The sequence below is a fragment of the Rhineura floridana genome, chromosome 5 (assembly GCF_030035675.1).
Source record: "Rhineura floridana isolate rRhiFlo1 chromosome 5, rRhiFlo1.hap2, whole genome shotgun sequence".
NCBI lineage: Eukaryota > Metazoa > Chordata > Lepidosauria > Squamata > Rhineuridae > Rhineura > Rhineura floridana.
This window is the reverse complement of record NC_084484.1, coordinates 95,301,587-95,318,808: the sequence shown is the minus strand read 5'-3', so window position 1 is coordinate 95,318,808 and position 17,222 is coordinate 95,301,587. Positions and strand designations below refer to the sequence as shown.

Sequence of the window (17,222 nt, the reverse complement as noted above, 5' to 3'; positions counted from 1 at the left end):
ACCCTGGTGTGGCATCACTTATAGTTTGGCTAGCCCTAATGATATATTTTTGGTGCTCCTTATGATTTCTTAATGGTGAGGGGAAGAAAACTCTGCAGAAGTTTGAAAACACTGTTATAATTTATAGATTCTCAATTAGATCTGGTTCAAATGATATCCTGGACAGAGAACGTGAGCTGTCATTAGACATAGGGTCTAAAACACAAAAGATGAAGCTGAAATTGTTGACAACAGTATTTCATAACAATGGCTCATTTTTTCTGCAGTACATGCTTTCTCAGGAGACAATAGAAGCTCTTAGGAAACCAACCTTTGACGTCTGGCTATGGGAGCCCAATGAGGTAATGCTCTCATAATGAAACAAATTCCTGGCCTCCTGTTCTGTATATGCTGTTCTGTGGGTCTGTTATGCGCATTAAAGAACTGGAATCTAGACATGGATGTCACAGTAACTGGTCTGAAAATGTACAGATGATCTCAAATAAAGGAAAACTCTGAAAGACTTGTTCTATAAATAAATGCAGCCCAAAAAATGCTATGTACTGGAAGCAATCAGAACAGAAAATGTTGAAAGTGCCAAACCATACTGTGGAAAGGTACCTATGGTATCTCAAAAACAGTTCCATGCTCAAACTAAACAATAGGAAATGCAGGAGTTTCCTTAGGCAACAGATCAGCAAAAAACCTGTTTACTAATCTAATCAGTTTCATACTTTAATGTGCTTCAAGCCTTCATCTAACAATTCTATAACAGAAACCTTTGCCACTTGTGAATTCTCACTTCAACTTTGAAGTATACTTGATTTTTATCCAAAATATCCCTTCTCCAGCTGAGTCACGTTATTGTACTCTACCTGCTATTAATCCCAATATTCAAATGATTTGTACTAATTTGCATAAATGTTGATTTCAGGCAATCATATTGTATGGGTGCAATAACTATACAAAAGTCTGCCTATTATTTTCACTATATTTTATTTTTAAGGGCTGCTAGATTAATGCAGTTCATTTGTTGTGTTTCTAACCAGAATGATGCTATGATGAATTTACAAAAGGAGTTATACTGGCTGATCTTCATAATACAAACAACTCATGGAAAACAGAATTATACAAAATATTTTATTATTAAGATCTGCAAGACTGATGTGGTTAGTTCATATTGTTTGTCCATGTCCTGAATTTGCAAGAGGAGCAAATTGGCTGTATATGTATCTCTAAGGACCAGCCCAGAAGAAAACAAATTTGTGGGATATTTTGGGTGGGATCCAGAGAGCTATGAGCAGAGTTTTACTTGTGCAACAGAGTTTTCTTGCATCTTCTTTCCTGCTGCAGTCATCTGCCCCTTGCAACAGCTGTTCCTGAGGGGCAGGAACCCCTCTGAGTCACCCAACACGCGGCATGGGGTGGCTGCAGCTTTGGCAAAAACCAGAGGCTCCACATTTGAGGAACAGGGTTGTGTTTTGCTCATGCCAAAGTGGCTCTCTCTTCTCACTATTGAAGCTTGTTATGAAAGTCTATGAAAGACTTGTCCATCTGTGACATTACAGTTAAACTAATCTTAGTTTACAGCCTGCCTCTTTTTAAAAAAAGAATGGCATGTTTTCCAAAATAGTTGGTGGATGGCTATTACATAGGATTTTTAAATTCAAACATAGAAAGCAGAAAAATAGGAAAATATATTTCAACAGAGTAACTTTTTATGGTACAGATAGCAATCACATAATTAGATACAAGTGATTAGTAACATGACATATGTAGTCTTTATACTCAGAATCAATTACATAAGCCAGTGTGAACACAGTGTCACAGCCTCATCTGGATAGGTTCAGCCTGTTGATTGCTTATATGAAGTGTTTCAGTTATGTTAGCACTTTCCTAGATTTGTGTGGTGTATTTTTAATAGGATTATAAATGACAGCCCTGTTGCATCATTACAATGCAAAGCAATAATGCAACTACCTTCTTCAGTGTCTCAAGAATTAGCATATCTCACTCTTTCTCCCTCTAACCCTGATAATGTGGCATTTTAAAGGACAAAAATATGAGTGTTACCTGTGATGCACTGGAGGGAAAGCTATTTTCTCAGCTCAAATGCTGACTGTTCAGCATTCAGCACTGAAAAATAAAAATACATGAGCTATGGTCTTAAAATAATGCTTTCCCTGTATGCTTTAACTGCTGGTCTATGCAGATACACAGTTCTGTTTGCTGCATGGAGAATGCAAAATCAAAATAATTACAGGAAGACATCCAAGTGTTAGGCAAGATTTGGTTTAGAATGCACTTGTTGCAAGCTGCTTTTATCCTCTGCTGCTGTTTTTCTGCACACTTAGAGCATGATTTAAAGTTTTAATAAGACTAGTAAAATGAATTATAGGGTTTTATTTTGTGCGTGCAGTGATTGAGCTGGGAATCTAAACTTTTGTGAGTCTTGGTCCTCCGGCCACAGAAGAGAGATTCTGATGTCTGTTCTGCTCCATTAAAAATCAATAAGAGGCTTGCCACTGATTTCGATATGTGTTGGATTATATCCTTTGTAATCATTAGATTCCATTCCTAAAGGTTTAGGATGAACAATGTATCATTATCTCATTTAAACCTCAGTTTTTGGGCTCAGAGATATGACTTGCTCTAGGCTACCCAATGAATTTCTAGTATTAGCAGATATTTAACCTTAGGTATCCCACTCCCAAATTCAGCATTCTAGATGCATTCAATAGTGCCACAGACTAACAGAGCAATCCAACTAGAGGGAAGCACCTTAAGTTGTGATGGAGCAAGAGAAGCCAGTGTAAAGTTCTGCTGCATCCAATTGCCATTCAGGATTCTCTGGATTGGCTAAATGCTGGCTCAGCCAAGACCTGTGCACAGGGACCAGAAAGTAAAAGCCTGCTCTCCCAAATACCCCTACTGGGGAGGAACCCCTCTCTATTCACTTCTATTGCAATTATTTTCTTAGATCAACCTTTTTCCTGGCATAACTTTTGCCTGAATTGGGACCTGCAGGAGTTCTCCGAACATGATTTGGATGTAGCCTAAGTCCTCTCATCTTGGCCCCTCCCCTGATGCCCCCCGACACCCCCCTTTTCAGGCCTTACGCCGGCTCCACTTGTGCCGATCTTGGCTGAGCCGGGCTGGCCCCTAGCTGAGCCAGGCTGAGGGACTTTCACTGGTGTAGCCTGGCTGAGCCGGGAACCAGCTGGCTCTTCTGGAGATCTGCCATATCCAACTCCCCTCAGCCTAGTGTAAATGCAAGTTGGATTGTGCTGTTAGAGTGTATGGTGTATTTTTAATGTAGTGAGAATAATGTAATAATCTGATTTTTTTTCTTTTTCCTAGATGCTGAGTTGTTTAGAACATATGTATCATGATTTAGGATTAGTGAAAGACTTTAACATCAACCCTATCACATTGAAACGGTGGCTGGTAAGTTTTACAGTGGACTTTGTATGAGGTTTTAAGATATTTGTGCTTTTAAAAATGCATAATCCGGCAAAAATGTAAATGTAAGTACTCAAAGTTAAAGGTAAATGTTAGCAGAATATAGTGAAAACACTATGCCCAAAGTATACTGTATGTATTATTCTTAGAACAAAATAATTGCCAAGTTGGTGCTATCCAATACTGACCTCAGATTATAAGTCCCTTTTTTAAATAAATAAATAACTTAAATGAGCCACCAAATAAGCTAGTGTATTCAAATTCCAAGACCTGGTGTTCAAGCGGCACCTATCATCATAATCAAAATTAAGGCTCATTTACCTGAGTTGCCTCATGTGCCATTCCATGTCTGACATCAAGTTGCATCATTTTTACTTTGAGGTGGCTCCATTAATTAAATTTAGCTTGTGCCTACAACACAATCCAAAGAAGCTGAAAAATCATGCGACAGTTGTACTAGCCTAATGAACAGCTTTATAAAGATAAGAACAGATACCATAAACTTGCACATCTCTCTACATATATACCTCAGTAGAAACAAAATGAAATATGGGGGAATTTGCACATCTCTCTCCCTGAAGCAAGATGTTTATATTCCCTCTTCCAACATCACTGAAGTGAATGCACAATTCATTATTTTCAAGCTTGTAAAGCAACTGTCTTGCACGTGCCTGAGATCACACTGCCATTGGGAGTAGGAAGTGTCCAAAACACAGAGAAAAACAAACAGCAGCAGCACAGGAAAAAAACGGGAAGATTTAACTTTCATCTTCTTTCTACAATCCACAGATATCTCATTAACATTGATAAGCTTGTAAACCTCAGATTCCAAGCGGCAGGAAGTATAGCATTAATGTTGCTTGGGATTTAGTGCTAAAGGCCTGTTTTCCTGATCAATTTTTCCTTTTTTTTGTTTTTATAGCTGTGTATTCATGACAATTACAGAAACAATCCATTCCATAATTTTCGACATTGCTTCTGTGTTACTCAGATGATGTACAGCATGATCTCACTCTGCAATCTCCAGGTGTGTGTCTTTTTCTGATCACTTTGGCTCCCTCCACTTTCCCTAGCACCGTGAAATGCATAGTCTCCTGTCTACAATTATTTTTTTTCCAGCAGTGGTGTTTGTTAATAATGTATAGCATGTCTTCCTTTATCCATGTAGTTATGCCAAGAACACGGCCCCAGAAATCATTTCAATCTCCTTAGATTTGAGAAGAAAACCAAAGCGTGAATGAACTGAAACATGGTAACAAACTTGGCAGATTCAAGAGCTCCTGAAGATGTAAACCAGGAATGCTCCATGAGAAGTAGCAAGCCCACAACATTGTTTTGTTTGGACCTCACACCTTACTGATGCCCCCACCAGGAATGAAATACAGAGCCAAACTAGTTGACACATTAAATACACACAGAGAGAGCGAGCCTGGCAATAGTGTGTCTAACCAGTGATGATCCAATCCTGAACAGCTTGGCTGTGGGTGGTCGTTCCCTGCCCTGCTCCATTATACTCAATATTAGGAAGTTGACCATTGCTAATTTAAACAGTGTCAGGGTTGTTATCTCTAATGGGTGGAACTCAAAATTTCATAGGCAGGTTAAGTGGCCTATAACCAAGACAAGAAACTCAGTGATGGTGCATTGTAGGAATGTGCTAGAATTCTGCCCAATTTGGATTTGGTGCCTGATTTTCCATTAATTTACTTATTCGCTATCGTTGCAGATCAGATTTTTATGTAGTGATTTTCTGAGGCTATATTCAGAAATGGATTTTAAAACAAAACCTGTGTCTATAATATTGATATTAATATCAATATTTTAACTGCTATTTCCTTCAATTTCCTTCAATTTCCTTTCAAAATATTTGTATTTACTTTCAAAATATCAATATTAATATCAATATTTTTCCAGGGGGGGAATACGGATTGGTAAAAGCAGCAGCTTGTGGACAGAGAACAAACTCCGACACCAGCCTCTTAGGTCGACAGAATGCTTTCAAACCGGCACTGGCCAATGGATCCCATCCCTAGTGAATGGCTAAACACCACGGGCATTCTTTGTTTGAGTAGGCCTAGTTTGTTATCTCAAGCTAACAGCAGACTCCAAGGCACTGTTTTTCACATTTTTCTTCCAAGCTCAAGTAGTGCATGAAAAACCCAAATAAACATTTCTTAATTAATGCAAATCTAGGCATAATTTCGTACAAGCTGAAAAATCTTTGCCTTTAAATTAAAGGCAGTTTGATTCACTATTCTCCACTATTGTGCGAACTCCAACTTCTCTTTTCCATCTTGTTGTTAACTATACATCATAGGCATATTTGAATAATTTGCTACTGCTATTCTTTTAAAAAAGGCATCTTTAGACTTGCCTTCCATATGCACAGTTATTTAACAGCTGTTCACTGAACGCTGATTTGAACCACACATTTTGAAACTTTAAATAGTATTACTTTATCACAAAAGCTATATGAAATTATGAGGCTGCATTGTTTTCCTTCCTGCTTAGGTAAAAATTTCTCAAATGGATATCTTAATGCTAATGACTGCATCAGTGTGCCATGATTTGGATCACCCAGGATATAACAACACGTACGTATCCTCTTTGGAAAAGATAAGGAAATTAACATACATTTGGACAAATGCAAACCAAAACATAAACATTGCTGTCCCTGTCTTCTTGTTTTACGCTTTTGTTTTTATGAAATTAGAACTTTAAATGTTGGAAGTTGTCCTGAGTAGTGCTTTTGTACAGGGGGGGTGGGACAGAAATGTTTTAATGAATAAATAAAACGGTCTACAATCCAGCACATCAAACTGTGCAATCCTATGCATGTTTACTCAGAATAAAATTCCTCCTGTCGTCATGGGGAAACAAAGATTTAGCAGTACATTCTTGACAGAATCAAGGAAAACGTCACTAATATCAGTAAAAAAATTGTACGAATAGTAGTATTACTAACAGTGTATGGAAGTATGGAGATGTAAAAAAGTGCTGAAATAGAACGCATCCACATTTCAGTTTATTTTCTGCTACAGATTGAGAAAGATTGAAAATCTGCTGTAAACATTTCTATTTCTCTCACAGTTGGTGTAGAAGTAGGGCTACCAATGAGAAGGTGGGGGCAAAGTGGCATTTGCTTAAAGGACAAGCAACCCCTCTAGGGACAAAGATGAAGTGCATCAGATAGTGAGCATTAGGAAGCAGAGAGCCCAATTTACATCTGCTGTGGGATCTATAAATCCTCTCAGAATCTTAGGCTGCTGGAAGTGCATCAGACAGTGAGGATTAGGAAGCGGAGATCCCAATTTCTGTCTGCTGTGAATCTTCAATTCTTCTCAGAGTCTTAGGCTGCTGGGACACACCACTTGGCATTTTGTTTGATCTAATGGCCAAAATTATTATTTATTAACAACATTTTACCTGAATCATGGCAACAGACGAATATAGTAGTAATTCCCACGGAAGGGTGAGATCCTGCTTTGATACTGTCATATAGATCAATATTGTTAGTGAATGTAGACTATAAGACGGGGTTGCCAACTTTTTTGGATCAGGGGGCACATTTCAAATTTTGACAGATTGGTGAGGGCCCCAGTCACAAAATGGCTGCCATGGAGGGCATGGCATAACACAAAATGGCTACCATGGGAGGCATAGAATAACACAAAATTAGAGAGAGTAGTCATTGCTGCTTCTCACCCACCCACTCCCCGGTCCAACCTCATATTTACTGTGGGATGTCAGCAACATTCTGCTTTTCTTATTGTTGAGTTGCAGCTGTTAAAGACACAATGACCCTGTTTTTCCCCAATGCAAAGCCTAAACCAAAGCCGAGCAGCCTATACTGTACTTACCTGGGAGTAAGCTTCATTAAACACAAAGAAACATATTTCTGAAATAGACATGTATACTATTGTATTGTAAGTTAACTATACAGTGAATACTTAATGAGTGCCTGGCTTTAGGTCCTGCAGAAGACATGCCTAAACCTCTTTGCAAAGTTTTCCCATTTTTCATTTGGGGACAGAATTCTTTAACATCCACTTGCTCTTAGTAGTATCTGCAGAAAATAACTTCTAGGGAGTATCTGATCTCAGATGAACCGACTGAAGGAAAGATGCAGCCTGGTGGCTAGGAAAAAGGGAAGGGAAACTACGGAGATTCTAAGGACTACTAGAAATTAAGACCAAAGAAGGAAAAGTGCACTAAAGTGGAAGGGGAAACAGAAGCTCTTTAGAACACCAGGAATCCATATTGCTAGTGTCCAAACAACTCACTTATCAATCACAGCACAGACTTTGCTCATTGACTAAAACACTGAGAGGCAAAAGCAGCCAGGCTGACTAGTTTCACAGAAATCACTTAGAAGGGTACCAGCAGATTTTGCTTCATAACTTTATTTCTAAGAGGACTAGAGACTTACTTTTTTTTTGTAAATGAAACCTCAGAGTGAGGGGCCCCTGTCTCTGGCAACAAGGCCCTCATTGGCACCAGACTGGCAACACCTACTATAAGATATTTATCAGCATACTAGCAAAAGGACTACATAAATATATACAACAAGATCAGACAGGATTTTTCTAGAACTGACAAATGAAAAATGATACAGAAAAATGTTAAGTATCATAGATTATTCATCCAATATAAGAGATGAGCCAATACTGCTTTTTTCAGATGCTGAGAAGGCTTTTGATAATTTGGAGTGGCCTTTTCTATTTGATGCTCTTAAATCGTTTAATTTTGGAAGGAGATAACAGAAAATGGCTCCATGCCATACATTCAGATTCTAGAGCAAAAATGCCTAATTAATGGAACTATGTCATCTGAGTTTAGATTAACAAAGAGTATGCAAGAGGAATTCTTTAAAGACATTGGCTTTAAAAATAAGAGAGGATGGCAATTATATTTTCATAATGGGTGTGAAAGTTAATGTAAAATAGAAAAAAAATAAATGTGAATGATGATGTTCCGACTTGATGAAGCCAATACAGTCTTTGACAGCACCAGCACCAATACTGAACTACAGATCACTGACTGTTTAGAAAACGGGATATATTTGGGATTAATATATCAACAAATCTGAAGAAAGAGATATTCATTTTGATTATACATTTATAGTTATAAATTAAAAATACATTTTTAATTAATATACATTTGTTTTTATGTCTTTCCTTCACATTAGGTACCAGATTAATGCACGGACAGAGCTTGCTGTGCGCTACAATGACATTTCCCCACTAGAAAACCATCACTGTGCAGTGGCTTTCCAGATCCTTGCACAGCCAGAATGCAACATCTTCTCAAATGTTGATAAGGAACAGTTCAAACGGATTAGGCAGGTATGGATTACAAGTCTGTGGCAAAGTTCCTGACCCTGTACATTATTGCAAGGGCTTACTTTGCACTGGACTTTATCAGGGCTCAGCCCTGGAACATGTGAAGCAATAGTTAAAATAAAGAGTACCTATGAGGTAATCCAGAGTGGTTGTCTGTCACTATTGAAGAACTACAATCAGCCCTCAAAATTTGTGATTATGAGGAAGAACTTTCTGGTCTAAGGGATTTGTTAAGCAGACTTAAACTTCAGCTTTATAGAAATTAAGCACTGGTTGTGGTTGAATAAAATCAGAAACCTGGTGAAATAAGCATCTCACAGACTATGGTCAAAATTATGCAAGAACACTACTCTTTTATATTATGGGTGTTCCTATGTTCTTGTTTTGATTTGATTTGTTGTAACTGTAACTTTTTGTAAAACTTCTGAGAACCTGTTGAAGGGCAGGGTATAAATCAAATAAAAGAAATCTCTTTTCCGACCAATCTGAAGACACATATGCCTTGAACCGATTGGCTGAGATCACTGGTGCCTTTTTCAATTATATTCCATGTTGTACCTCAAGGTTTGAAGATCCAAAGATAGTTTTCTTTTTTGTAAAAAAAACAACCTTGGGACTCCCAGTTCTGAATTAGGGGCATGGCATGGGGGGGGGGGTGTCTAACCCTTTCCCCTGGAAAATCCAGATCACACACAGAGCTGTTATTAGCTATGAGGGAGAAAACTTAAATGCATAAAAATTGATGCCCATATGTTTTCCACTATGTGGCTAATAGCAGTTCCACAGGGCATCTGAACTTCCCAGCATGTCTCTCCCCTAAAAAAAACCCCATGAAGCTCTAACATAAAATGTGTAGTTTTGCCTTTATCTCAGTTTTCTCACCCTCCCAGTATCTCCCCATAGTGCAAAAAGAAGTGTGAGCATATGGTGCAAAACTGTTAAAAGGGTACATTGTTGGGGGGAGTGATGCCATTTCTACTTTAAGAAATATAAATGTCTTTTGATGTTTGTTTTGCATAGGGGATAATTACATTAATCCTAGCAACAGACATGGCAAGGCATGCTGAAATACTGGATTCCTTCAAAGAAATACTGGATAACTTTGACTATTCAAATGAGGAGCATTTAATCCGGGTAAGACAATTTTATCCTGTTTTCAGAATATCATCAGTAGAAATTCTGTGGGAAGAAGTTATAGGAATGGTCCCCCCTTGAACTCTCACCCTGTCTTTTTTCTCTTTAGTTGGCAGTGGAATTCTGATTTACATTTAACTTCTGACCCTGCCTTCTGCAAGTAGCCAGTGGAAGCTCAGAGGTGTAGCAATTTCAGAGAGGTCCTACCTGTACATGTTCAAAATGGTAGACAATAAACAGTTGTTTGGTAGAATACTAAGTCTACACAGATTTCTCCATGCACAGGTGGCATTTGAAAACCAGTAGGGAGGTTGTGATCTAGATCTGGAAAAGCCATGTCTGTTCAGTGGGCATGTAGAAAATAAACTCATACTGTTTTTGTTTAAATGAGCCCAGCTGGGAGTCTTGCAGTCAAGCACCTCCACTTATTTTCAACTGGCCAAATGCTCATTTGATAGCATTTGTTGAACACCCAATTGCACATTGACTTTTCCCGATTGAAGTAACCCCCTTAAGGTTTCGTAAGCCAGCAGCTCATGGTGTATGCTCCATCAGCTAGAACTAGTGGTGGTATCTGCACATCACCAGTTGTCACTGTTGGGTTCCAAGCACAAAAACACCATTGTCCATTGCCTGGTAAAGGGCTGGGTTTCAGAACACAAATGCATCATGATTCCAATCACTCCAAGCCCATCTAAGCATCTATCAACCATACAGTGTGGTCTGTAGTTCTTTGCAAAAGGATTGAAAAGAAGCTCTTCTTGTTCACAAATTCCCCCATTTGGCCAGGTGGCCAAAATTGGAAAGTGCATCCCATCAATGCATGTCATGCAGCAGGGAACACTTTTCCCCCCCAAACCCAGACATAATCTGTATAGAGGAGAGATGGGAATGCCCTTATGATAATTTTTTAAATGAACAGCCAATGTGGCAGCATGGCAACCTTGAACTACACAAAAAACCTAATAGGATCTCATGAAAGCTTGCTACAATGTTTCATTACACAACATAGCAGAAGAGAAGTATAGCATGCTGCCCCAGTGCACTGGCTGCCCAAAGCACATGACAAAGTACATAAATGTTGGTAGCAATCAGTATGGCATGGTGCCCTAGCACAATGACACCTTAAGTACACACACACCTGTTAGGCAGAGCAAGCACTGAAGTGCCTGGTGCATGAGGGAATATTAAACATGCTAGAACTCACCTCCCTGTAGTCACCAAGGTACACAGTCTTCCACAGGAGGACATGGCCAGGTATGTTTCCACCACAATTTCTCCATGGATGAACACCCAGCTCCAAACTGTAGCCCAACCTTCCTATAATTTTGGAGGTTTGAGAGCAAGAATACTGGGACAGCAAGCCCCTTTCCCCCCCAGAGATTGGCTACTACTTCACTGTACTCTCTTTCAATCACTGGTAGAGGTATGTCAGCAATTTCAAATAGGATGGCCCGGGACATGCAGAAGTGCTTTATCTGTTTATCATCATCCTTCCACATGAGCTGGCTTTAAAGTCCTTACACATGTGCTGGCTTTAAAGGTATACCATGCACACCTGTCCCTTGGGAGCTATGGCTAATAGGGAAAGGACAGTTGCAAAACGACAGGCTCTCTTCCTGTGGTAGAAATTGCATATTCTCCTTAGGCTTGAGTAGTGATCTTGGACAGACCTATCAAAGTGGTCCATCCTCCTCTATCGTCCACAGGTGGTATACAAGATTCTGTACATACTCATTCATTTGCTGCATAGACAATTCCAGAACAAGAATAAAAACCTGCACGTAGAAGCTTATGAGATTGATGAGACTGATAATGGTGCTGGGCTCCATTGTTCTTGAGAAGGTGCAAGTGCATGGGTGGCATAGGGTGGCATGGTAACATGGTGCCATAGTGCAACTAACTACTGCTGTTAAAAAGGGAGGAAGTGGGGACAGGAACAATGGCCTGGACATAGTCAAACAATGCAAGGGCAGAGACAATAATGTGGAAGCATCACACTATTTTATATAGTCAGAGGAGGAGCAGGCGGTGCAGTACAAATCAATTACAAATGCAATTTTTAGGTTGAAGGCATGTTGCTGCATACACCCACAACATAGCACTAGTCTGGACACACCCTTGCTTCCAGTGCTGAAAACCCACTGCAAAATGGCCTGGTAAAAAGTGCAGACAAACTGCAGATTTCTTACCACAGTATAAAATCCTTTCCTGGTTTCAGTTGAAAATGGTCCTGATCAAATGTTGTGATATCTCCAATGAAGTTCGCCCAATGGAAGTGGCAGAGCCATGGGTAGACTGCTTATTAGAGGAGTATTTTACGCAGGTAAGAATACATCCAGAGGTACTGCTATAACAGTTTATGTTTCAATATCACAGAGCTGAAAGGTATATGGTAACAATGTCTGACATGCTATGTCCACCAAAATGAAAGAACCCTTTCTCAGCAGGGTCAGAAAAGTGTGCCATTCTGATGACGTGTTCAGAATAAAAATGACTGTAATTGACTGTAATTTGTAACCTAAAAAAGACAATCACAGCCTAGAAATGCAAATGTTATCAGAATGCCACTTGTTCTCCCTAATAGGACTGGTTTTGGAAGTTAACTCAGCATATAGCAGTTTTGAAACCAAGAGGGGCAAGAACCTTGTCGAAAAAGTCAGTTAAACAAGCAGCGCTAAGTGGGTCAGGTTTGAATTATTTATACTGTATCTGTGTAGTTGACTTCAAAACATTCATGACTAAGACTATTAGAAGGACTGAAATAGTGTTTAAAAAGAGAAAGAAGGAAGGAAAGAAAGTGCTTGATCGTTTCAAAAGGACAATCTCATTAGTAATGAAAAACCTACCTTGTGGTGCCATAGTTATAATTTCTTACTGAATTTAAATTGGAGATGCCAGAAGGAAGCAAAAAAAAAAAAAAAAGGAAAAGGAAAAGCCAACTTACCCTCCCAAATCTGCCTTCAAAATGTGTATACAAGCTGTGGAAGTCGGCACCTCACCAAGTAAGGCTTGATTGTGATAGGAGACATTAAAAAGCAGTTCTATTATTTCTTGATTTAACAGTGTTCCCAGTGCTGGAAAAATCACTCTAACAATAAGATAAAGTGTAAAATACATCAGATAGATCCATTGCACAAAAGCAGGCCAAAAGAGCGGCACATAAAAGAATGCTGAGTTTGCCTTTCATTCATTTACTGAGCAATCCTACACTGTGTTTGATGGGTCTTGCTCCCAGATAAGTGTGTGTAGGATTGCTGCCTTAAATGGCATAGTGGTGTTTCTCAAGGCAAAACTAATGGAAATCATTCTTCCAGGTGCCATTTCCTCCCAAAGGTGCTCTTTGCAGTTAAGGTTACCATCATTTTGTCATTTCAAAAAGAGTACATTTGGCTTCGATAAGTGAAAAGTAAGAGTATGCTGTTGCACCATCTCAAAAAGAGTACACGTACTCTTAAAAAAGTACGGTTGGTAACCCTATTTGCAGTAAACAGCCCCTTCGGGGGCAAACAGCAGGCTGCAGGCAATTTCCAGTGGGAAGATGCGATGAGAAGTAAAGAGTTAAACCTCTCCTTCCTGTGTGCCATAGTTCCAATCTGAAAATATTAGATGATCCCTAGCATTAGCTATTATGTATATTATGTATGGATGTGAAAGTTGGACAGTGAAAAAGGCGGATAAGAGAAAAATCAACTCCTTTGAAATGTGGTGTTGGAGGAGAGCTTTGCGCATACCATGGACTGTGAAAAAGACAAATAATTTGGTGTTAGAACAAATTAAACCAGAACTGTCACTAGAAGCTAAAATGATGAAACTGAGGTTATCATACTTTGGACACATCATGAGAAGATATGATTCACTAGAAAAGACAATAATGCTGGGAAAAACAACAGGGAGTAGAAAAAGAGGAAGGCCAAACAAGAGATGGATTGATTCCATAAAGGAAGCCACAGACCTGAACTTACAAGATCTGAACAGGGTGGTTCATGACAGATGCTCTTGGAGGTCGCTGATTCATAGGGTCGCCATAAGTCGTAATCAACTTGAAGGCACATAACAACAACAACAAGCATTAGCCAACTAAGTCATAATCAGAACCTACTCGACTGCTTTGAACAAAGGAAACAGTGCCTTTTTTTAAAGTGTGCATTGTGTGCCATGTTGTGTGGCTCTAAGTCCCACTGAAGTCCATCAGATATGCTTCCGAGTGAGCATGGTTAGAATCAGGCTGCGTATGTTGACAGGGTTTGCTTATATTAGAATTCAGAGGAGTGAACTTAGGCAAAAATCAGTTATGACACTGCTGTTCCCACCATCACGTCAGCCTCTAAAGAAAACAGCTTGTGGGTGACAGCCAACTAAGTCATAGAGTAGGGAACCACTAAAATAAATGGATTTGTCCAACTTTCCATGGATCTGCTCGAAGTATGACTTAGTTGGCTAATGCTAGAGATCACCTAATGTGAGAAATATTTTCAGTTGGCAACACTACTAGAGGTTGTGTTTCTGATGTTTGGAAAGTGATAGAAATAGGAGGTGAAGACATTGCAAGAGGGAAGCAGTAGCAGTAGCAGATAGCATGATGGGGCGGTGGTGCTCACCTGACCTCCTCCTAGCATAGATGAAGCTCCACGAACAGGCCCAAGGGCCAACATGAGCACATTTTTAAAATAAAAACTAATAATAATGGGCTGGACAGCAGTGCCCTGGGATGAACTGAAGTAGACTATGCAAAAGGCAAATTTAAGCAATGTATACAGGCTGCAAAATGAGGCTTTTCTTGTTGCTGAATTTGTATTACTTACTGGAGCAGAATTGTTCTCTCCTCATCCCCCACTCCAAGACCAACTTAGACACAGCCTTTCCAACCTCCATTTGGGGCACACTAGGACCTTCACTTATTGTTGCTCTATGCATGAGGGAGAGAGAAATGTTTGGAATGCTCAAGATGTAATAGCAACTGTTAGGAAGTTCATTGTCTTTGCTAGTCATTTTAATTGCTTGCTGGTATCATAGTTTTGTTGTATGGTTGTTTTTAATGTTGGGGGCCCTTTTGAGGACTGAAAGGCAGTAGATAAATATTATCATTTCAATTTATCTAATTTATTGCTTCACTCTGTCCTAGAGTGACCGGGAAAAATCTGAAGGCCTTCCAGTGGCACCTTTTATGGACCGAGACAAAGTGACCAAACCTACAGCACAGATAGGCTTCCTGAAATTTGTTCTTATTCCAATGTTTGAAACTGTAACTAAGGTAAGGTCAGACAGGTTATTTGATCAAAAACCTTTTGATCAACTAACATGGTGCCCACAATTAACTGAGCAAGAAACTTTGAAAAGTTATTTTTGATCTAATTACTTTTAAAATACATGGTACAATCACTGTCTTAGGGCCTAACTGCACATTACTTTAACAATGGTCACTTCTAGATAACCTGTTTATTGAGCATTCATCTTGATTTGTTTTCACAATGCTTGCAGGGAGGTTATATGATGTGGACTGTTTATTAAGCAGTTATTTGGATTTGTTTGTGGGGAGGCTATACAATGCCATATTAAACAATTGTAATCCCATACTTTATAGTGCATTTTCTCAGCACTTTGGGAGGGAAGGTTATGCCTTCCCTTCCCACTGCAATCTTGGTAAAAATCCACAATCCTTTGGCAATTAGCATTAGGAAAATCTTCCCACTGGCAAGAAAAGAGGAGTTTGTGCATGTGCGTTTATTAACATTTCAAGATTTTAGCTACCTGTTTTATGCAGTGCTAACATGATTAATGTTTATCATTTTGAGACAAATAGCTATTGAAAAGGAATTTTAGTTGACTTTTCTTGCTTTATTTTAGCTTTTTCCAGAGGTTGAAGAAGTACTGCTCCAACCTCTTTGGGAATCCAGGGATCGCTACGAGGAGCTGAAGCAAATAGATGATGCTATGAAAGAGGTAAGATGAGCTGCTGCTTAATGGGATTAAAAAGGACAATAGGAGGGACTGAAAGGGCCACTCCCATGTATGAATCAGGAATTTTATGCTCAAGTTTCTTTAAAAGACTTTAAAAAGAGCAAGAAAAACAAGAATGACGTTTAGGTATGGAAAGGATTTCTTCTCTCTCTCTCTCTCTCTCTCTCTCTCTCTCTCTCTCTTAAATATTCTGCATACAAATGTGTAATCTTGGAGGCCTTGGATTGCAAACAATGGTCTGTTGGGGATCCACAGGGCTTACCTGGAGAGACATCTCTGGAGATGCCCAGCTGCCTGTAACACTCCAGTTGTATCAGCTACCACCTCTCAGTTCAGGCTAGCCCCTAGACGAGAGGCATTCCAAGGGTTGCAGATTATATTTCAACCTGGGAAGTGACAACTACCAGCTAACTTCCCAGTCACTGCTCTGAATGAGTTCAGCCTTTCCCCCCCTTACCTTCCCTTGGTCAAAGCATGCAGCATGAAAGCACAATCCGGCATGCAAAGGAAAGGTCCTTGGTTTAGTGAAAGGATACAAATGCCAGATTGTAAATGTAAAGCTTTATCAAAATTGGGGATGGAAATGTAAGGGGTGAGGAGGAAAACAGATAAATGGCATAAATAGGAAACAAAACTGTTTACTCTCTAAGCTATGCTAGGCAATCTTAAAGAGGCAATCTCAGACTTATTTATACGGAGCAAGGTTTGCCCATGATGTTCAGAAGGTGACAAATTTTCATCAGGAATAAATTCATGTTTAACTCTGCATAGCAGTGTTGGTTACTATGTGGCTCTCCAGATGTTGTTGGAGTTATGCTTTTGTCAGCCCCAGCCACCATGGCCAATGGTCAGCGATGATGGAAGTTGTAGTCCTGCAACATCAAAAGGGGCATAGGCTAGTCACCTCTGGTGTATAGAATCAAGGGAGGACTTGATGAGGGAGGAGCTTCCTCCAATCCAGGAAGGACATGTGGGCTTAGGCATACCTATAGGGACAAAATGTTGATACTTGGGACAAAATTTGATATACCAAATTTTGATATGTTACATTGAGCCCACCAGCCAGGTTCCCCAGTTGACATGTGTGCATGATTCCTGTCACCATGAAGGAAACCTTACATGTATAGAAGCAACCCCCTTTAGACTGTCATTGATCATGCATTACCTAGTATATATGGCCAGCTATGTATGGCAGTGTCAAGACAGTGGGGCTGTTCTCATGCATTCCTATTTATGCCTTTATGTGTTTGGTACCGAGGGGTACCAAACACCTGAACAGGGCTCTTGTCTTCATTATATCCTCCTTAGTCTTCTACTAGATTTCTCAAGCCTGTCTGCACTTTC

At 39.5% G+C, this 17,222-nt stretch overlaps 1 protein-coding gene across 4 annotated transcripts in view; it reads left to right on the top strand.

Moving 5' to 3' along the window:
• PDE9A (phosphodiesterase 9A) overlaps window positions 1–17,222 on the top strand; it is a 115,306-nt gene that overhangs the window by 81,069 nt on the left and 17,015 nt on the right. For 3 of the 4 annotated variants that reach the window (XM_061627561.1, XM_061627564.1, XM_061627563.1), the window contains 10 exons: window positions 267–341; window positions 1,029–1,148; window positions 3,340–3,426; window positions 4,364–4,468; window positions 5,953–6,035; window positions 8,630–8,786; window positions 9,804–9,917; window positions 12,139–12,243; window positions 15,043–15,171; window positions 15,765–15,860. In XM_061627561.1, the coding sequence (XP_061483545.1) occupies window positions 267–341; window positions 1,029–1,148; window positions 3,340–3,426; window positions 4,364–4,468; window positions 5,953–6,035; window positions 8,630–8,786; window positions 9,804–9,917; window positions 12,139–12,243; window positions 15,043–15,171; window positions 15,765–15,860 (1,071 nt within the window). The remainder of the gene's footprint in view (window positions 1–266; window positions 342–1,028; window positions 1,149–3,339; window positions 3,427–4,363; window positions 4,469–5,952; window positions 6,036–8,629; window positions 8,787–9,803; window positions 9,918–12,138; window positions 12,244–15,042; window positions 15,172–15,764; window positions 15,861–17,222) is intronic. The other variant, XM_061627562.1, reaches the window with a different exon arrangement.